Raw genomic sequence first — 22,251 nt, 5'->3', positions numbered from 1 at the left:
ACAAGTGATGAGGAGAAATGTTGACTTTGATAATTAACCGTAAGTATTGTAAAAATATACTCATTTACACAGATAAAGATGCACTAGCCTTTTCAAGCTGCATGTGGTTTTACTGTTTTCCACTTTGTGTACACCCACAAGAAAGCGCTTCATTTAAAAGCGATGAATTCTTGCATTTCACATTTAATGCAGACTCTCCTAAACTCACTGCAGTAACCTCTACATGATTTCAAACTGATGTAATGCCAATCATTTTCTGAGAGAATGCGTTGAAAACAACTACGACGAGAAATTTGTCTTTCCCTGCAGGTTTAAGTTGGCTTGTGCTCCCATTTTTTTGTGTGTTTTATGAGCCGTCCTGACAGTGATTCTTGTGCTGCCTGGAATCACAGTCCCAGTTTTAATGTACTATAAGTCATCTTCATTTCCAGATTGTCATCCTCCCCCGCCTCATTCAAAGTGGCTGACAAAGCAAGCTAATTTTCATAGCATGTCAGTGGTTATAAAGCAGCCAAACAGCTCCGCAGTGTCACAGCCAACAGACGAGCCTGTTTGGTTCTGACCTGAAAACAAAAGAGCGGAGTTTCAGGAAGTGTGAGACGCTTTTATACATCAGAACTGTCACGTCCATAATAACAGTTCTTTAAACTTCAAAGCTCGGGAAATTCTACTTTAAAGGGATGTGAAAGTTTACTTCTCTTTTCAGAACTATAGAGCTGTGACGTGAATATGTTCAGGATATTTGCATAATTGACTCACTTGAAGTATTCACAGAAAACTTAAATAAATACTTTTCTGTAATTGAATTGGCTGGGTATATTTACCAAGTATGTGAAGTGGGTTGTCCAGTGTTCGGAAAGTGGTGTGGGTTTTGTAAAAATAAATAAATGAACAACAACAACAAAAAACAGGTAAAGAATTCAAACCAAAACCAACAAATGTGTATTTTTATTTATTTTTCCTTTCTATTTTTGAATATAAGAAAGTTAATTCCCTTGATTAGATAATCACATGTCTGTCTCTGGCATGATTATAAAGACTTCTAATAGATCTTCTGAAGATGCTATTAATTATTCAATGGGAATTTTCCTAAATCAGGGAAATTAATAAATAGTAAAATGGGGCCTTTTTTACAGCCTCACAACATTGTTTATTAGTTTTTATGACAGAAGTTAAGTTTATATTTACTTTTTCCCCCCTGATTGCTTGCCTAATTGCTGGTTTGTCCTCCTTGGTTTTGTTTGTTTAGTTGAAAAAGTTAGAATAAATATGCTTTTGTTTTTGTAAATCCACTCATACAGACATATAGTTTGGTATGTGGTGTATTATTTCTTGGTGGTATGTTAAGGTTAATATTTGATATATTGTGGATGATTAGCTGTACTTTGTGGCTATGCAGTTTGGGATCCCACATAAACAACTTTATGGTAAACCACACAAAAAAAATTAGTGGGTCAAAGTTGTTGCATTTTTCTATGTGAAAAACTTTTTAGGCCCCAACTAAAACTAAATGGTTGGCCTGCAAGCTGTCATGATCTTTAATTCTTTGGCAATCAACCCAACAGGTAAGTACAATTTGGGAAAATACTTCATAAAAATAACTCACTGTCAAAGTTAATTCAGTATTCTTGGTACTTTATGGATTCACTTGAGTAACTTTGAGCTTGTCATTTTTATTATATGAGCCTAACTGATTCATTGTACATATTTATAGACAATATTTAAATAGACAACTGTGACTGCAGATGCTTTTGTCATATTTAAGTGTAATTAGCCACACAAAACTAACTGCTTAATGAAGCACTAAGTCACGTGCTTCTTTCTTCCTGTTTTGCATGATGTCGGCAAATAAGAGTGATGACTCAAACACCCCCAACTGGCCTGAATATTATGAACTGAAATGGAGTAAAGATCACAGTGGATGCTCACGATCTAATTTTGGAGTTTGGCATCATTAAGTTAGCATTATTAAATCTTCCCTTGGGTTAATCTAGGGAGGAGATAAAGGGGGAGAAAAGCCCCAAAATAATGTCATTGTGTGGTTTTATGTGCTACTTTTGAGGGAACAAGAGCCGGAAACAAGAGCTAAATACTCGAGTTATTTCTGGTAGTGTGTAATTACTGGTGGAGGAGAAGTGGTGTGACGTGTTGCAGTGTTTGGATTTTTCACAATGGATGCTTTTAAAATACAACACTTTTGAGAAACCTTTTTGGCTTCTGACATTTTAGAAAAAATTGGTGTGCGCATTTAAGCTGTCTGAGTTGTCAACTGTTCCACCAAGTGGTGATTTTTCTCTCTCAGCTTCTAACATGCTTTCATTTTAATAATATTCACATATTAGAGGAAAAGTCCAAAACTGAAAACAGACTGGCACATATCAGAAGTAATTTTTTTCCCACTTTCATCTCTCAATAATCAACTGATGACCTTTAAGATTTATCTGATGTCCCTGTGTATAAAACTGTATATTAAAGAGTTTAAACTAGCTCCACCTGTATCAGCTACAACACTTCACCTCATTTCACTATTTTTAGAAAAATAAAAAACTATTCATCTAATTTTTTTCTGTGCATATTGGCAAGTACAAAATTCTGGTCACCATTGCTTTGATGGAACAATACTAACCAACTACATGATGGTGTAAATTCATTGTTTCTGTCTATGCTGATATCCCACCTATATTTTTTACCAAAATAGACTGATTCTTTTTGTGTGCGTGTTGTTTTTTTTTAGTTTTTTTTTTTTTTTTTTTTGCTATGTTTGGCACCAATAGGAGTCTTTAAAATCTTGAGTATGGTGCCAGTATGAGGCATACTTTATGAGAAAAAAAATGATTGAAATGACATTTTTTTGCATATCATTGAGTGGCAATGATAAGTGAAACCACTCAACAGTGGTCCCTACTGGAAGAGCGATACAATGTTGTTACTGGGCTAAAGGACAAAGCGTGGTTCCCAACTTTTAGGTACTCATTGTACCACTGCAGACATATATCAATGAGCCCAGTTATGTCACTTTAAACATTGAGATTCATGCGAAGAAGATGATGACAGAAACAACACGTCCCACCTTTTAAAAGAATTTTTAACTCAAAAATTATTGCAATGTATGACCCCAGATTTTACATATAGTCAATACTTTAAAAAAAAATTGCCAAGTGGAAGTTGATCAGGCGTTCGGCATTCAGTGAACTGAGGCGAAATGACTCATATCCATCAGTGATCACAATAGGACTTTTATGTTAATACTTTAGCTACATTTAGCTTCTAATATTTTTACTTGTGATGGATTTGTAGCAGTAGTTTAGTAGTTAAGCACAATGTTTCATCTATAACCTGCTGCCCTAGCTTGTTTTGATGCATGTATGTTTAATTTGTCAAATTCCTTGCATGTACTCTTATATTTTGAAATACAGCAGATTCATATTCATATTTTTCAAGCAGGGCTTTAACTTGTAATAGTCTTTTACATTCTTGCATGCACACTTTTACTAAAGTAAATGATCTGTCATGCAGATCTCCCAGAAATTTCGAGATCTGCTCTCCAAATTCTAAAAAGTCGTTGTTTGGCTTTGACTTTTTTTTAATAGTTGTAATATGAGAACTATTTTTTCATTGTCACACTGAATTTACAATTTTATTCAATTTAGCTTACCTTGATTTTTGACTTATTCTATTTTTATCGTTTAAAATATATCTCAAACATTTTTGTAAGTTTTACATCCCATGTCATCTATATTCGTGTCTTGTGTAAAGCAGAGCTGTCTTCTTCTTGAGAGATACTTGCTGGCCTGTCCTGTTCCAAACCTCTGTGAGTTAGGTCCGTTTAATATCAGAGTCTGGATGAACCTGAGGACTGACTGAGCCTGACAGCTGTCCAGTAGAATTTGCACATGGTGTCTGAATGTTTCCACTGGGGGGCGGAGGCTGATCATGATGGCTTCTTATACGGCCCTGGATTGTGTGCGTGTGTGTGTGTGTGTGTGTGTGTGTGTGTGGTTTTGCAGCGGCTCTTAAGCACCTCGGACAGCGCCAAGCGGCACAGACGCACTTCTGCAAGCGGAGGAACTTCATCCGTGCGCAAAGGCAGATTCTTCCATCCTCCTCCAGTTACAAGGACTTTTTTAAAATCTCTTCTGCCTGCAACTTGCTGTCCCTTCTGCTTGGACTTACTTGTTCGGATAACCTCTCTTTCCCGGCCGGGGATGAGGCGGTAGAGCCGCGCCGTCCTCGGAGCACCGAGACGCGGACTCCCGTCTCTCTCTCCATCTCCGTCTCTCTGTCGCCGCCTCCTCCTGCCGGAGCTGGAGAGATGCCCGGGGCAGGATGTGCTCCAGCCGCAAGATCCTGTGGAGCCTGCTCCTGCTGTCCTTGGTGGAGGTGGGCCTGGGTGTGGCGAGCATCGTCCTGGGAGCCGTGGGCATCAGCTGGGTCCAGGGGCGGGCGCAGCAGGGCGACGCTTCTCCGGTGTGGAGTGGACTCTGTGTACGTCCTGGGAGCAACTTTTGGCATTTACTTTCCTTTCCCCCCCCCCCCCCAACTCTTGTTTACTTCCAGAGAGGATGAGTATCTGTCTGCAGGTATAGAGTGGGAGGTTGAGACAGAGTTTAAACTGAGGGGAACTAGTTGAGACACATTTAGAGGACATGAGTGCAGGTTTGCAGGCGTAAAAATGAAAACAAGGCAACATGAGTTGCTTTGATCAAGAAAAAAGTCAGATTGATGCAACTTTGACATGAGGTTAGTTATTTTATTGTGGCCAGTGACTTACATGGAGTTGTAATACACCTCTTTCTGAATTTAAAGGAGTTTATTTCAAATATAAATCTAATAAAGTGTGCTCATGTTAAAGCTATAATAAAAGGAGTGTAACTTCAATAAACATTTGGAATTTTTTCCTATATTTGAAAATGTAAATAGTCAAAAAAAAAAGAGGTCAGCAAATTTCATTGAAAGTTCTAATTTCCTCCTATTTTCAGCCAACAAACCAACAAGCAGCTACTGTTTACCAGAAGTGTTACTTTTAGAAGGATGTGGCATCCAACAGATTTCTACTCAGATTCATGTTTTGGTATTTTTTGCCCATTATCAATCAAACTGTGATTTGCCCGTCTTATTTGTTCCACAGTATACGCAGGATTAGGATCCAATCTGTGGGGAAGACCAGAACATTTAATTATGTTTACTGTACTCATGTTGAAAACACTTTGTGTAATTTATCTGCTTATAATCTCTCAAATAATCATTTGGCTGCACCAATATTGGTCTCATTAATTAATGCTTGAAATGTTGCTCAGTCTTTTGGAGGGTCAAAGGTTTCACGTCCATTCATCCTCTCAGTTTTTTTCATACGTTTCCTTTTGTTCCAGTCTCACTGTCATGATTTTGATGCCAAACAGTAAAATGTTCAGTTTATGACACTTTAAGTCACCATAAACCTTGAATCAGCAACTTTACTCTGCTCCAGTCAGAGTCTGTCTTTCAGTAGCTGACAGTTAATTTAAGTGCCTGAAGCTCAAGCAATATGAGTCATTTAAAAAAAGCAGATCTGTGTCACATTTTTCTAAAGCACCTGGTAGGCATTTGGTAGACTGCTAAGGTGCAAATAAGGGGGCGATCATCAGTCGAAAACAGGAAGAAAAGAATTAGTGCTGTAAATATAGATAGAGATAGAGATATAGGTCTAGGTATAGATGTAAGTGTAGGTACAGATATCAGGGTTGTATATTTGAGTGCAGGTAGGGTGTGTGCTGCTCAGATTATTATGCAACGTGATGCATGTGTGTGTTGAACCTCACAGCTGTTGAATCCTGTCTGCTGAGTCAGCGACCCTGGTTTCATGATTACCCAGAGGTTTGGTTCTGCTGTCAGGAGCTGCTAAGAATGATTGACCACTGTCCTCTCCCTTTGGTTATAGATTTATCGTCTTGCTGCAACAGACCAATGATCATCATTCTTTTCTGATATTTGTGTGTACATTTCTGTCACTTTGAGTGGCTATTTTAGTTTTAGAAAAGTAAGAAAATGCCTTGTCAATTCCAGTATATTTTAAAGACTATGTAGTTGTTTGTCTCTGTTCACAAAATGAGCAGCAAACTTTATGTAAAATGATTTTCAAAATGAAAAACGAATTTTATTTATTTTTTAATCCATCAGTGTGATGACTAATAGAACCTAGAGATTCTGAACTTTTCTGGTCCTATGTTGTCACAGATGCAATTGAAAATATTATAATTTACTTTAATGATGTTATTATTATTATTATTATTATTATTATTGTTACAGTAAAAGTGAAAAATAGCACTGTACAAAATGTGGAATTGTAACAATTTTTAACAGATTTTTTTCTACAATTTACTATTTGTAAGATTTCTCTGCTTTGTTATATTACAGAGAATATCTAATTAAATTACTATGATTAGTCATTGTTATGAACTTACACATTGACTGTAATAAAAAGAGAGAAAAAGACCAAAACTGTACTATAATGCGCTCATCAAAAATCTTGGTAGTAATTAATTCTTTTACAATTTGTGACCATAAAGTTACACTGTTTTACTACATTAAATCGACAAACACTAACAATTTTTTTTTAATTTGTTGTTATTTTCACAATTCTTACAATTTGTGAGCATTATTTTACCCCACCATTTTCTTTTTTTAATCGTTTTTTTGTTTTGTTTGTTTTTAAATATTGCCTCTGGCACTCTTCCTTCCAGACTTTTCACAATTATTTTTTAACAGATTTTTTACAGTGTAAAAAGTGAACTTGGCTCTAAACAAAATTGCATTTCAAGAACAAAGCTTCAGACTCAACTGAATGTGGTGTGACTTTAATGTGCTTCCATATTTCCCAAAAATGCCTTTAAAACCACAAGAGATACTTTAACTGATGCTGGTACCACAATGAGAGGAGTCCACACCCTCCCTTTACACACACACCGCTTTCTTCAAACTTTCTGCAAAACAATGCAGCTCACCGCTCACCGAGCTGTCCCACTTGTGAGCTCCCTTTGCCAGCACAATACACCACCACTCTGCTCCAGTTCAGTCTAAATTACTGACACCCGGAACAATGTGGCTCCTACGATGACACACTATTTTTAGAGGGAGAAAATTGCATGTGAGTAGCTAAGCATAAAGACTGCATTCAGATTTCTTGTTTGTCAAGAAGGAAACGACTTAACCGCTCATTTTCCTGATGTCAAAGTAACTTTTGGAGCTGTTCATTAACTCATTTGCTGTTTTGCTTTTTTTAAATTACAGTTTCTGGTCTGTGGGATGTGTGGAGTGCTCTGCGCTCGAAAGAGGACGGGTCTCATCGTAAGTACAAACCCAGTGACTCTTTCAGGGAGGGGGTTGTTCATTGAAAACATTCTCACTTCTTGTTATTCTTTAGTCAGTTATACTGTGGCCTATAAACAGCATGGGTCTTTTCCGCTGAGGCAAACAGCACAACCTAAAGAATAATGAGACAAGGACTGTTTTAGAGGAGAGAAGGAGGAGAAGAAGCTTATCTGCTGTCTTGCTCAGGGTTAGATGAGATGAGTCTGACATCTGTAAAGGTAAATTGGCCACATCTAGCAAATGTTAACTCAGTATTAAGATTGGAAAATGAGGGAAAAGCTAGCAGAATCTCACTAAAAACACTATTAAGTTCAGTTGTTATGCTATATTTTATGATGGGTTGTGTCAAACTATTTCTGAGATCAACTGCCAGGAGGCCAGCACCAAGAAGGTACTGGTCCAAGAACCACCAAGCAAAACAAGAAAAGCACTCAGGCCCCATCCACATGAAGACAAAACGCTTAACAGTTTTAAAAACGATTGCCATAAAGACGAAGGCATCTGAGAAATTGTGTGCGTCTACATGAATGCACTCGATACGCATGGAAACGCTGTAAAACACATGCGAGACCTCTAGGGGCGCTGTAACGATATGACGGAAACACGCGCAAACAGAAGAAAAACAGTGGGCATGCGCACTTGCGGCAAAAGTTGTAAACAGAGACCAAGCTGGGAAGTAAATAAAGTGCCATAATGCGTCCTCGATAATTGTTTGTTTAACTCGGTGGTGATTGAGAAGAAGGAGATTTTGCTGCAACAGGGATAGTAGGGTCACTAGCTTCATCACAGCACATTTGCTACACTGCGTGTGGCGCATGCGAGTCAATGAAGATACGAAGCTATGACGTAAGCCTATCTGAAAAGTAGCGGATAGCCAATAAACACGGAGCTACGTATACGGCGTTTCAAAATCTTTCCACTCTGGAACCTGGTTTCAAAAATGATCGTTTACAGACCCCCAAAACGCCGTCTTCGTGTGGATGATACGCAGATTCGGCAAGAAACTTATGCGTTTAGACCTCGTTTTGTCTTCGTGTGGATGGGGCCTCAGAGAGCGCAGTACTCCGCCAAGGCTGCTCAGTTGTACCATTTCCGACAGATGAAATCTTGAAAAAATTTGTGGCAGAAATCACGGCGCTATAGAATGTGTCCATTTAATATAGATGTACCCACAAAGAAAATGACCTTGTGCTGAGCACAGGTGTGTGTTATGCATGTGTACGTTATACTGAATCCCGTGACCAAAATATGTATTGGGCAGCGGAAATTGACGGGACTCAGAAACACCCCCATAATTTAATCAACTGTTGCTTATATGATTTCCGATGGGTAAATCCTGATAATTCCGCAGCGGTTGATTTGAATCATGTGATCGTCAGCAGGCAGCTGACGCAATGATACAGAAATCTTTAATAAATCCATGGATCCAGATTATGACCTGCATCAGCGCCAAAATTTAATCAGTTTCTAGTTGTTTAATTTCTGACCTTCCCTGAAAATTTCATCCATATTTGTTAGTCCGTTTTTGAGTAATGCTGCTAACAGACAAACAGACAGACAAACGTACGCCGATCTTCCCATAACTCTGTCGTTCCTTGGCAGAGTAAATATGTGCCTGGTGTTGCTAAAAGAAATGCAAAAGCCCTCTCTGTCTTCAGGTTTTATGCTAAGCTAAGCTAAGCTATCTTCAATGGAACACGCAAAAATGACAAACAGACAGACATTGTATTTATCCCCTCAGGGAACTTTAACATGCATACTTTACGATGCCAAAGCAAACTGTAAACAAAATTTGAAGTTTTTTTTCGGTTGGTGTGGATTTGGTGAGAAAAAAAGAACCTATGGGAGGTGCCCAAAATGAAATGAAAATTATTATCATCACACATTACAGTATAAATCCAGTACTGTTATTGAAGAATGTTTTGTGCTGTCACATATCACACGTCACAGTCTAACTCATAACTCACCATTCATCAACACGTAGTCTGAAGTAAGCATTCCCACACACGAGACCTGCATAATCTACAGGAAAAGACTGTGAACGCACAAAAAAGTGTGTGTGTGTGTGTTATCCTCCGAGCAGGTGCACACAACGTGACAAGAGAGAGACATCTGAGGAAATGAGAGGAGACAAGCAGTCACCTCTCTTCTCTTTCTGTCACTCTTTCAGTCTTTTTTTACAGTCTCTCGGTGTCTCAGAGTCCTCGTGTTTCTCTCTGACTCTCTGTCTCCTGCAGGGAGGGCACTAATGATGGATCAATGTCAGCGCAATCTGCTGTAACAGAGACATCCCTCAACCTTTCCTTCCATCTGCCTCACCCTATCCATCCCCACCTTTTGCCTCCATCCTCCTCGTGCCTTTCTCTTTATCGTCACTCTTCAACCTTCTCCATTCTGCCTCATCCTCCCAGTCATTTGCAATGCTCCGACTCTCTCCATCTTCCTTGTCCTCATCTCCTTCCATCCCTCCCTCCATTTCTGCCTGTGGGGTGATGATTGCATTAGGTTGGTTTGGCTCCGGACCCCTGCCAGCCGCTTTCCACACTTCACCGTGTAATGACTGAAATCGGAGATGGCCTTTTTCCATGCGGTTAAAGGCACTAGCGGCATCTGCACTGGGAGCAATGAAAGAGAACCTGCACTCCAAACACAATCCACACACACACACACACACACACACACACACACACACACGCCTTCACTATCAACGGGAAGTAGAATGGAATCAATTGGATTTTATTATTCTGATAGCAAAGTAATGGAGCAGCAATCATTTCTCCATCAGGTTCTGCTGGGGGGAAATAAATGGTTCTCGAACTGGGTCTGAATGCTGCTGATCACAATTCTAAGGAAGGAATCCGTAAAATGTGATTGATTTAATACAAAATGTAAAAATCCCACCAACTGTCCGATGCAGAAATCAGACACACACATGCACAAATACAGCCAGTGAGTGATGCAAGCAGATTTACAAGCCATGAAATATTCCTGGGAGAGACAATCTGCCTTGAGAGTGATCCAATTTTCTAATAGGAAATGAGATTTATTTGGGCTGATACGCATTACTCATCACCGCAGCCATTGGTCAAAACAGCAGGATGATAGAGGAGGAAGCTCAATAGTAGTTTGTTTATCTCCCATCTCATCACATTTTGTCAGTTTGTTTACAGTTCTGCTGATAGGATATCAATTCTGCTGTTTTAATGAACATAAACCATCGCTCTACCTCTGCCTTTCAGATGATCCTTTTCTCCGCATGCTGCATCTGCGGTCTGATTGGTGGGATCCTCAACTTCCAGTTTGTTCGGGCCCTAGACAAACAGAAGAACTCGATGCACTCGATCCACCTGGCTGCGATGACTCTGGCCTGTCTGGGTAAACATTTAGACCATCTTTCACCAGGATTTGCAAAATCGTCAAACAGATACGTGTTGTATGACACATTGATGTTGTAACAGTGAAGAGGTCTTAGATGTTCACTGTAATTATCACTCAGTTTTCCAACCAGAAATCTATGTTGAAATTAATTTTTATGCTCGCTTGAAATACTGTAAATTATACAAATCATATTAGTCACTCGGCTGCACAGTAGTTTAGTGGTTAACACTTTTCGCCTTGCAGCAAGAAGATCCCTGATTCGAGTCCCGGCCTGAGCCCGGGATCTTTCTGCATGGAGTTTGCATGTTCTTCCTGTGCATGTGTGGGTTTTCTCCGGGCACTCCGGCTTCCTCCCACAGTCCAAAGATATGCTGAGGTTAATTGATGACTCTAAATTGCCCGTAGGTGTGAATGTGAGTGTGATTGTGTGTCTGTATATGTAGCCCTGCGACAGACTGGCGACCTGTCCAGGGTGTCCCCTGCCTTCGCCCGAGTCAGCTGGAATAGGCTCCAGCACCCGCCGTGACCCTAGTGAGGATAAAGCGGTGTATAGAGAATGGATGGATGGATATCAGTCACTCACATCCCTGCTCCATCTGCATAACATCCATAAAACCAGTCTCACTGAATGCTTTTACTTAGTCTCCAAAAAGTTGTGTTTCTTGCTGATCCTTTTCTTGCTAAAATGCTCATATATGCTGGTAAGAACGTCTCTTTTTAAAGTATTTATTCATGAACCACAGTAGTAGACAAATTCTGACCTGTTGATGCTGAGAAAATCATTTTCTTACGATTCATTCTATGGGAATCACGAATGTCTGCAACAATTGTCCTAATGATCATTTGCTTAGTTGTCGACATTTCACATTTCACTAAAAATCATCAATCATAACCTCATAGTGGAGTGACAGGAGATGTCAGGGGGTCATGAAAGCCATCACGATTCATCCTCTGGGGATCACGCACATTTGTACAAAACACATGTTGAGAAATTTCACCAGATGAGCGAATGCAGTGCCTTTCTGGTAGCACAAAAGAAAGACAGAGGATCAGCAAAGTCAATAGGGTTGGTCTTCTGAGGACTGCAGATTTTTATCTAAAATTTCAGAGCAATCCATCCAGTAGTTGTTGCAGTATTTAACTTTGGACTAGTCTGCCTCACCAGATGTAGATTGCAGGTCATTGTCCACGCACTTTGCCCAGCTTCCTACCCCCATTAAATTGTTTACATTTTATCAGCAACCTGCATACTGACCAACCACAGAATTTTCTCCATAACAGAATAATAATGAGATGCAGCCATTCTGTGCTGCAGAATGGTCTGACTATGCAAGACTAAGATTGGACCAGCAGACTGACATTGTCACTCCCTAGCACTGCAGGGCTACAAAAGTACAAAACAGCATCGATTAAAGCATCCTGATCTGCCTTTAAATTAAAGAATTCCTTCATTGTTTCTCCAGCATGTTTCCCTTTTCCTGTCTTGTCCAGGGATCTCGTCCTGTACTTTATCCACGTGGCTGACCTGCCGCCTGGCCAGCTCCGAGCAGCAGAGGATGTTCCTGGAGAGGGAACACTCACTGCACCACTCACACGAGATGACGGAGAAGGTAGGAAACGACACCCAGAATAAGCTTGTAAGTGGTCAGCTTGTTGACAGTATTAAATTTGGCTTCAGCGAATGTGCAAAGTTTGTGTTAAGCCATAAGAATGTGTTTGTCTTTCTAACAGGAGATCCTGGACAACTCCAGTAATGGCATCCCTCAGATCTCCTACAACGGACACACCGCATCGTCACCTTGATGACGTCTCACACTCAGAGGCGACTTGCACACGCTGAAACAGAGACGGTTGCAGCTTGAGCTTCACTCCTCTACATATCCTGCAGCATTTAACTGTATCCTGACCGCAGGGAGTGAACCAGGCGCCTTGGAACCCTTTTGTCTGCCAATGGAGTTAGATGGGTGGCATGATGGTTCTGAATTATTATGCAAACGTGGGTTCAAAGACCCTCTGCTCAACTGAAACCAAAGCCGGGATGCTGAGCTGCCGTTTAAGTCAGGTGATGAAGCATCTCTGTGACGTCAGCTGATCCTTAACCTAATGAGGACACAGAATAGATTTTATCCTCCCGGATCCTTTGAAGTGATGAGCACAAGCCAAGCATGCAGCTGATTCATTTGTTTGGAAGAGCTACTGCTATTTCAGTCTCATTGTCCTTCTCCCTCTGTCTTCTTCTTGGTTTATGGAATGCAGATCCTGAGATAAGCCTCCAGTAAACTGTATGTATCATCTGATAATGGAATGCTTTGACATGAAAATACAATACGATATGCTGTACTGTATATCCATGCTTGTATATCAGGTATCTATAAATCAGACATATTTTTATAATGCTTCTTATAAAGTTAATTAAAGTATGACTAATCGGACAGATGGAGTAGCATGAGTTATTTCAGAGATGTCTCAGAGCTGAGATGTTAGAGATTTTAATTGACACACGAGCAGAAAACAAAATATACCGATTAAACATGTCACACAAGACCGATGACTTACTTTGGAATTCAGATGCGAACAGAATAAGCAGTGTCTGAACGAGCTGTAAGAGTTATTTTTCAGCTGGTTATAGCATTTTAACACGGTAAATGTTTATTTTCCAGTAAATGATCGCACTTAATCTTCTGAACCGAATGTCGAAATCCCACATTGACAATCCACACATAACAGCCTGTCAACATAATCAATGTGCGGCAGGATTTAGGAAGTCGCTGTGCTCCTATGAGACCACAGTTTAACACAATGATGCCTTTGGCTCTGCTCAGGGTTCCCACACTCATTGTAAAGTGAAGCGATGGAGTAAATCTGTTTTATTGCACCTCTCAAACCTGCAGGCGTGAAGTGCTTCTCAGAGCTAGAAGGAGGAGAAACAGCATTAATAAAAAACAAACCGTATAATATGCACTGACATGCATGCACGTAAACACAGCTGTGACCTCTTATGAAGACATGCTTCTACAACATCAAGCTGCTCAATAACTCATTATGGTGTGTACCTACTGCACAAGGCTTCCAGCACTGGTGTGTGTGTGTGTTTTGTGCATTTATGTCTGTGTTTAGTGGGGCCCACGGCAGCAGAAACCGCTGAGAGCTTCTTGCTGACTAAGATGCCACGTCACTATTTATCACCGTGACAACAGACAGAGCCATGGCACCCAAGAGAGCACCAGATCTTCAACTCCCGAATGTGTGTGGTGGGGAGAGAGAGAGAAATGCTGAATCATGTGACCTCCTGTGGTGCTGCTCTGTCAGAAAACAGTAACACTAGATCGGCCTGCGTGTGTGTGTGTCAGGGTATTTTGTATGCGTGTGTGTGTGCGTGCAGTAGCGGCACTAATTGACACTTCAGGTCACCCTAATGATCCTAATGTGGCCCTGCAGGTAAGAAGAGGATACAGAATCAATGAGCAGCGTCTCCTTGCTAAGCTTGTCCGCACACAATTAGCAGTTTACATAACTAAGGGCATGTTGGAAAGAAAAATACTTCATTTTCAGGGCTTCCATGCAACAATAAAGCCATATGCTGTTTTTGTTTATTTGAATTCCTGTTTAGTACATGTCACAATAAGGTTCAAGAACTTGCTGGAGCCTGTTAACACGGTGTTATTCCCATTCTCTCTGCGCTTAGTACAGCATTCCTAATCTTTAAAGCTACAACATCACAGCTTTTCTATGTGCTCATCTGGTTAAAACAAAAATGCATGTGGAAATCTGCACCAAAAGCACATCGTTGGTTAAAATAATCAGATTTTAAAGCAAAATTTGCCTTAAAGATATGACCTCAGGGAATACAACAAGATCCAACTCACGACCATGTTTTTGCCAGTTTACACTGACAAAGAAAATTACTATTCATTTAACATTTGCACAAATCAAACAGTCATCCTGGAGGTTTTGTGTACTCAGTTGCTTATATAACCCAACATTTATCCCCATATATCCTTGATTACAATGCTAAAATGAGGTAAGTCAAGCACAGCTCTGAAACCTTGTTGCTTTTCGCTTTTCATATTTACTCAACAATATTATACCACAAAATAATGTGTACTACCAGAATTATAAGTTAGCAATGCAGGCGATGAGTTGTGGCACTGTTGCCTCGCACCGAGAGGTTTCTGGTTTCAAACCGACGAGTTGACTGGGGCCATTCTATGCAGATTTTGCATGCTCTCTCTTACAGTCGAAAAACACGCATGTTAGATCAATTGATTATTCTAAACTAATTGTCGGCGTAAGAGTCATCGCTGTCTATTTGTGTTGGCCATGTGAGGGACTTGTTACCTATCCAGAGTGTCCCCTGCATCCCCCCAGCATCAGGATAAAGCCGAGAGAGCTGACAGATGGATATTTTTATATATTTGCCTTCAATTGGAGTTACTTTGCAGACCTTGATTTTACTTGCAAATTAGACACTATGTCAATAAAATAGTGTCTCAGAACATATCCAGAATGTTCTACAGAACATAAATTATTTAGACTAAAAGCCACCTGGACTCCATACAGCTGCATTTAAATGCATCTGTGTTATGTCAGCCAGCAAAATGACACTGAAATGAACTTAGATACTGTAGCACATTTTAAGCTTTGGAGTCTGGATTCATTCAGTTATCACAATTGAAGATTATAAAAGTCTGTAAGGATTTTGATAGCACAATCTCCATATTTGTGTTTCTAAAAACCCTGGTCAGGCAACAAGATATGAATATTTAAATATATAAATTAAAATATATGATAGAAAAATAGAGACGGGGTCATCAGCCCTTCAAACTCCATGCATTTTTTTGTTTGTTTTGCTTTGTTTGTTGGAGTCTGGCACAGTTACATTGCCACAAAAAATTAATAAAAGGGAAAATTAATTTTAGCAATGAGACATGTAAAAAGTCGAAAAAGTAATTTCGATGATATACCAATTTGTAAGTAATTTTTGGTTATTTTTTCTGATGGAACCTCACATCATATATGATATATTCGGGGGCCATTGGAAAGTTAAAAATGTGATGATTCTTTCTGTTTTTTGTTTTTTGTTTTTACAATTTATGGCTCTGATAAATGGTATAATTTTGGCTAGGTTACCTTTGTGTATTTAAAGTCACATCAACTCCTTTCTTATTGCCATTTCACTCCGGTGCTGTTGTTCTACCTCCTCTCCAGCAGGGGGCAACACACGCAGAGATTTTTTTCATTTTTAACAGCTGTTCAACTCTCCTCACAGCGGAAATCGCCTGTCGTTGGTCTTCCTGTCTCTCCAAACAGCATGGCGAACTTGGAACATGTTGAAGACGACCCAAAACATGTGAAAATGTCCGGAGAATTCCCCGGGGCCTGCGCACCGGTCCAACCGGCCGACGGTCCTCCTGCGCCGGGTACAGAAGCGGTCGTCGTCCCGTCAGTCATCCCTTCGTTCGCCGCGGCCTCGGAGCTGCTGTCAGCGCCCTACTCGTGTCTGGTGAGGAAAACACACCGGAGACACGTCGTCCTGCCGCCCAAATACCTGAAGAAGAAGCGGACAGGTATCCAGGAGGAGCTGGAGGCCGAACTGCTCAGGTTCTCTCAGAGGTATTTAAACACAAACCCAAGCAGAGAAGCCTTTCTGTATCCGTGTAAACTTTCTGTCGACTTGGGTTGAATTGCACCGACACTAGGCACACAAACAGGCATACCAGTCAGTGACAAGTATTTCTAACATCATGTAAAGTTTAGCTCCTCTGTAGTGTTTTTATGTAGGTGTCAGTTGCCTTTTAAACGATGGTAGCAGAGTTTTAGAGCACAAAATAACAGATTAGTTCCATTATCGGACATGCATGCACCTCCCTGTTTAACTAAACGGAAACAAGCTAATTGCAATAATTGAGACAGCATTAATATCTGTTAATTAGATCCTTTCCTGTATTGGGTTTGCAGTGACGAATAGATATTAATACATTGGCCAAGATTTTCGTTTTTCTGGGATGTATACACACCACTCAGGCATAACATTATGGCCTGCCTAATATTATGTTGGTCCCCCTTATGTGCTCAAAAATGCTCTGAATTATTGGGCATGGACCAGAGGACGTCTCAGGGTGTCCTATGGGGTCTGACACCAGTTGTTGGATCCTTTGTGTACTCTGGGTTGTGCAGTGGAGTCTCTATGAATCAAAGTTGTTCCACTGCATCCTGCTGATGCTTGATCAGAATGGGGTCGTGGAAGTTTGGAGGTTAACATCTTGAGCGATTGTTATGTTCCTCAAGATGTTCCAGATTGTTCGATGTTTTTGCGATGTGGTGGGGTGCATTTTCCTGCAGGAGTTGGCCAGTGACATTCGGGATTGTCATTTGCATGAGGGATTGTGCGTGTTTTTGGTCAACCAATATGATCAATGTTATTCACTTCACCTGTTAGTGGTCGTAATGTTGTGGCTGATCAGGATAGATAGATAGATATCTTAAAATACAACAGTTCACCAGATGATTTCTGTAACTCTATTTAGAATTAATTGTTGTTTCTGGAATGATTGGTGTGATTTTGTAAAGGAGTGCATCTCCATTGAAAATATAAAAAAGTGTCTTAGAATGTTTTAAACTTATCTTATAAGGTATAACACTGTCAGAGGCATCCAAAATTGGTTTTCGATTTGAATGGCATTCAGATCTGGCATTGCATTTGTCGATTTTAAATGGTTAAACAAAAGAGTCTTGTTGCCTCCTGTGGTCGCAACAACCGCAAGACACTGCTAACACAGTACGTGTTTTTGGTCAACATTATCTTTTCTGTGGCTGAAATATTCCCATATTCTATTTCTTTCCCAATTATACCTTCCTTTTTGGTGTTTCTCTCCTGCTGCGCGCATGCTGAGCCTAAATATCAACAAACCGTGTCTTGTGATTGAACAAGATTGCACACTGCTGTTGTATGTCAGTCCTGGAAAATGAGAACTGTGTTTGTTTGCTTTTTTGTTTAAGTTCATAGTATTTCACGTTGCACTTTCTATGCTGCGAAAGTGTATTAAATATGTTTGTCGGGGGAAGAAAAAAGAATCCGCACCAGAGTTGAGGGATTTTAAGGGAGCGATTCTCGTTTCCATATAGACATTGATTTGGTCGACATACAACCAAGTGCTGGGGTCCTTTGCTCATGTTCACATTCTGATCTTGATGCTGAAACACGTCACATCACACAACGCTGCTCTACTTGTTGTGTTTGTGTCTTCCAGACTGAGCGGAGTGCCTTTAGCGTACGAGAACATCAGGATAGTGGGCCAGCATGGAGACATTTACGATGACAGCGGCTACATCCACATGGACGTAGAAGCCAACTTTATTCTATTTCAACCCAAAAAGGGACAAAAACTGCTGGTGAGATTCACGTTTACATTATTTAGTAGAATTCAGAATGGATTGCCGTATTATCATTTGTCTGCGATGAGATGTCAGATACTAAGATTTGTTTTCCTTGAAATTTAAAAATGCATTTAATCTTTGATGAAAGTCACGTAGCTATTTGTACTTACAGTAATTTATTTATTTCCGCTGTGTTTCTGTTTGCAGGGTAAGGTGAATAAGCTCGGGGTAAGCCACGTGGGTTGCCTGGTGCACGGCTGTTTCAACGCCAGCATTCCCAAACCAAACCTGGTCTCGGTGGAAACCTGGAGGGACGCAGGGCCGAGAATCGGAGCAGAGCTGGAGTTTGAAGTGACTGCACTCGATGCTGACACTGCAGGAGTGCTGCTGATCAGAGGACGGATGGACAGGACCAGGTAAGTGTGCAGCGGTGGTGTTTTAAGGGGTGGAATACAAAAACTAATCAGCACTGTCTTTATTTCATCATACTGAACAATGCTCTTCCCACTATAGTCAGTGACTTTAAAGTATTAAAATCAAAAGTTTTTAGGTTGAAATTTATATTTGTTTAAAAGAAAATTCCAGGTTATTTCAACCTGGCTTTTCTCTGTAATGTGGCTGTAGTTGTGCTCTAATGCAGTTTGTAAAATGTTCTTTCCAGGCAGCTAATTTCTGTCTTTTCCATCTGAAAACAAATGTTTAAAATGATTGATGTCATAAACACCCTTCTCTGGAGAACTGTAGGAAGTTCGTGCTCATTGCCCCGCGCTAAAACAGTTTCTGCAAATCTCTACAAAGGAGTGCAAAGTTAGCGTGCCATTTAGAGCTACCACAGCCACGGTGAAGGAAAATACGCCAGACTGAAATACATCAGCAGCTCCTTTAGGCAGGGCTTGAATTTGAATTTCTAAATCGAGATATGCACTTTCTCTGCTGTCTCTTACACAATAACAGCGCTAGCAGCACAAAAGAAAGTTCTCTGGAGTCATGACAATAATACAGAAGAACCCAAATTTATATATTTTGCGTATCAAATACTCTCTCACACTCTTCTGTCAGACTTCATTTTCTCTTCTTTATATTTAAACTTTTATTGTTTTTGAACTCATTATCTTGGCTTTTGAATTGGTTTTCGTTTTTGGTTATTTCTGCAAAAAAAAAAATATCAGAAAATGTATTAAAAGTCAATGTACAGTATTTACACATTTAAAGGCGCAGTGATTTAGACTGGTAGTGAGAAAGCAGTTGCAGTAAAGTACATACGGTGCAGACATTTAACAATCACATTGAATCAGTCCTACTGTGATCCTGACTGTGAACCCTCCTGACCACTCAGTGATGAGTTGTACAGTCTGATGGCCAGGGGGACAAAAGAGTGCATATACATATATATTTACAATAGAAATTAATTGATTTAAAGTATTAATAATGCATACAAAATTAATTACTTGCTGTGCTTTTCTTTTGTTGATTTTGCACATGCAGCATTTACTGGGGGTAGGCATGTAGGCTAATAAGTTTCAAATTGTTTATTTAGAGAAAAAAAATCAATTCAAATTGTAAACCGTCCACAAAAACAAACAAAAAATACCAAGATTTCATGTTTTGGTTATAATGATTAAGGAATAATTCAAGATTTCCAACTATAACTTTCTCAAAACTTTTTGTCAGTAGAAACAGGATGTATAAGTTTTGCGGGGGAAAAAAACAACAACTTTTGAGTGTGTGGTTCCACCTTTGGCTGATCCCTGTGTTTTTGTCTTTGTGTGTCTCAGGGTGCAGGAGCTGCTCGCTATGGGTGAGAGCTCAGAATCCACTGTTCCTGAAGAACAGACAGAACCACAAGACACAGAACCAACACCAGAACCCACCCAGGATTCTCCTGATGGCACGCCCAAGAAGAAAAAGAAAAAGAAGAAAGTCAAAGAGGACGAGATGGAGGAGGAAATAGCGAACGTATCCTCCGGCCAGCAGGACAGCAGCACTACAGCAGCACTCAACGGAACTACGGATGAGGCAAACGGCGATGAAGCTGGTGAGAAAAAGAAGAAGAAAAAGAAGAAGGAGAAACGCCTGAAAGAAGAGGAGGAAGAGATGGAGCTCTCTCGGGTGGAGGTCCACGGGAGCGACTCCAGCGGTTATATCAGTGACAAGCCGAGCAAGAAAAGGAAGCATGAAACTGCTAATGAAGACACATCAGGTCTTAGTGAAGATCCTGAACCCAAAAAATCTAAGAAGAAGAGGAAAAGCGACATTGAGCAGTTTGCCTGAAGTTAATAGTGGATCGATGTTCTGTTTAGATGAGGCGATACCGACGACGTTAATGACAGTGATGTTTCCAGAGGAATACGCTCATGTGCCTTCACGATTAAACACAGTTTTTTAGAAAGCAGGATTTCTGAATCATTCTGGGTTCTTCGAAGCTCCTTTAAATTCATTTCAACAGAAGATCAAACATGCAGGAGAGCAGAGAAATGAGAGAATGAATAGCAGAGCTGACAGGCCATTTCTCTTTGGATTGCGATTCCTCGACGCTGCCTGATGGTGGAGCAACACTGCTGCGTACACCCACACCAGCCAGGACACAAATACCCACAGCTGAAAACTGCTCAATTTTATTTTCTTAGTGTGCCCAGCAGAGACGATTTTCCTGTTTAAGTGTGAGAAATTATTATTAGTTATCCACTGTTTTTCTACATTTTTTCCTGATCAGTGATCGAGACACAAAGCCAGACAGCTGATACAGCCAAACTCAGTTCAAAATACTTGTTTAGATAATTTTTGAATAAACTGACTGGATTACAGCTACATAAGAGGGAAAACATGTTACTACCTTAACTTCATAAAAGTCTGCCAGGAGCCTGATACAGTTCTGAACATCTGGAAATGTATCAGGCACAGTGACAAACAGTGCAGCGATGAATTATTATCGCTCAGTCACTGACCTCCTGTTGTCTTTACTGGATGTGTGTGTTGCCTTCTTTGACTGAGAACCAAATGAAGCAAAAAATAAACATTTGATTCTTCTCCCACTGAAAGAGCTCTTTGTTTTGATGTGTTCTAACAACCACTACTTTTTAAAATCAAAGACAAAGCGGTTTGCGGCACTTCTCTGGTTTGATTCCGAGAAAAGCTACATCCCTGTGCAATAATTATTAATTCCCAAGTTGTCTTGTGTTTTTTTATTCCAGATTCTCCCACAATAAGCTCTTTAATGCCGACCAGCGGGTGTCAAGCGATAAAGTGCTGAGAGACGGCCTAAAGATCCGAGTGTTTTCTTTACCTCCACCCCCGCCACCATCCACACACACACACACACACACACACACACAGAGAAATCCCCCCTGCCTTTCAGTGGGGAGTCTAATTAGCTGTGAGGTGCTAAGAGTCGGAGAGCTTATCGAAAGCTGCCTAAAGAGGACAGATAAGGAGCTGCAATTAACTTGGCTCATCCTCGTCTGTCCCACCTGATCGTATATTTCTGTCATCAGCATGAGCTGCCCCATATGTGTCTCTTAATATATACGTGTATTTTAGTGCAGGGATAGGATGACTGCAGGTTGTATTTTAATCAATGTTAATGCTAAAGTGTTAAAAATGTGCTATTAACATTGTTATACGCGTGCTGTTATGTAGAACTTGCTTTGATGACTGTTAAGATGTCATGTAGTACTTTCTAACAAGACAGGATTTTATTCAATCCTATCCTAAAAACTCGGCTAAATACTATTAATAAGATAACTTTTAGGTTGCCAGGTGCTGACAAATGCTCTTTTTTTTCACTTACAGACAAGAAAACAGAAAGAAAGTCAACTTAACAGTGTTTTTATCACAACTGTATAGTTAAAAACTTGTAAGTAAATACCTATTAACATGTACACTCCAGAGTTCAAGGCTTATGGCAAAGTGTTAAACTCCTACGTGATTGGTTTTGGGAAATACATGTATTTACTTTCACTCCTATGTCTGTATTTATGGTCAGCAGTTGGCTCAGATTAATTTAATGACTGGAAGCGTCTTGACTCATTCTCCAGTCTGGAGGTTCAAATAGCCACTTGGCAGAAATCACTAGTTAGATTGTTTGTTTAAAAATTGCACAACAACCAAAGTATAAATGCAACAATTAGCCATTTTGCAAGGGAATATTAA

The 22,251-nt window shown here is 40.1% G+C and overlaps 2 protein-coding genes across 3 annotated transcripts; both read left to right on the top strand.

Moving 5' to 3' along the window:
• The first annotated feature begins 3,973 nt into the window (after window positions 1-3,973).
• LOC110956209 (transmembrane protein 196) lies at window positions 3,974-13,157 on the top strand. 2 transcript variants are annotated; one of them, XM_022201543.2, is made up of 5 exons: window positions 3,974-4,485; window positions 7,267-7,323; window positions 10,587-10,722; window positions 12,217-12,362; window positions 12,457-13,157. In XM_022201543.2, the coding sequence occupies exons 1-5, from the start codon at window positions 4,327-4,329 to the stop codon at window positions 12,526-12,528; spliced, it is 570 nt and encodes a 189-aa protein (XP_022057235.1). In that variant the 5' UTR covers window positions 3,974-4,326; the 3' UTR covers window positions 12,529-13,157. The 2 variants fall into 2 exon arrangements, with proteins under 2 accessions (XP_022057235.1, XP_022057236.1); XM_022201544.2 differs by having other exon boundaries at window positions 3,977-4,485; window positions 12,217-12,335.
• A 2,841-nt stretch (window positions 13,158-15,998) lies between these two features.
• On the top strand, window positions 15,999-21,140 carry polr1f (RNA polymerase I subunit F). Its single transcript, XM_022201545.2, has 4 exons — window positions 15,999-16,338; window positions 17,976-18,117; window positions 18,310-18,518; window positions 19,878-21,140. The coding sequence occupies exons 1-4, from the start codon at window positions 16,037-16,039 to the stop codon at window positions 20,371-20,373; spliced, it is 1,149 nt and encodes a 382-aa protein (XP_022057237.2). The 5' UTR covers window positions 15,999-16,036; the 3' UTR covers window positions 20,374-21,140.
• Window positions 21,141-22,251: the final 1,111 nt, after the last annotated feature.

This window comes from Acanthochromis polyacanthus, chromosome 11, assembly GCF_021347895.1.
Source record: "Acanthochromis polyacanthus isolate Apoly-LR-REF ecotype Palm Island chromosome 11, KAUST_Apoly_ChrSc, whole genome shotgun sequence".
NCBI classification, from domain to species: domain Eukaryota; kingdom Metazoa; phylum Chordata; class Actinopteri; family Pomacentridae; genus Acanthochromis; species Acanthochromis polyacanthus.
This window is presented reverse-complemented; position numbering and strand designations above follow the sequence as displayed.

Bases quoted from the DNA above. Each gene is read 5' to 3' on its own strand.
- LOC110956209 (XM_022201543.2), top strand. From the start codon at position 4,327: ATGTGCTCCAGCCGCAAGATCCTGTGGAGCCTGCTCCTGCTGTCCTTG. The intron at 7,324-10,586 runs GTAAGTACAAAC...TCTGCCTTTCAG, and splicing joins GAAAGAGGACGGGTCTCATC to ATGATCCTTTTCTCCGCATG. The intron at 10,723-12,216 runs GTAAACATTTAG...TGTCTTGTCCAG, and splicing joins GATGACTCTGGCCTGTCTGG to GGATCTCGTCCTGTACTTTA.
- polr1f (XM_022201545.2), top strand. From the start codon at position 16,037: ATGGCGAACTTGGAACATGTTGAAGACGACCCAAAACATGTGAAAATG. The intron at 16,339-17,975 runs GTATTTAAACAC...TGTGTCTTCCAG, and splicing joins CTGCTCAGGTTCTCTCAGAG to ACTGAGCGGAGTGCCTTTAG. The intron at 18,519-19,877 runs GTAAGTGTGCAG...TGTGTGTCTCAG, and splicing joins GGACGGATGGACAGGACCAG to GGTGCAGGAGCTGCTCGCTA.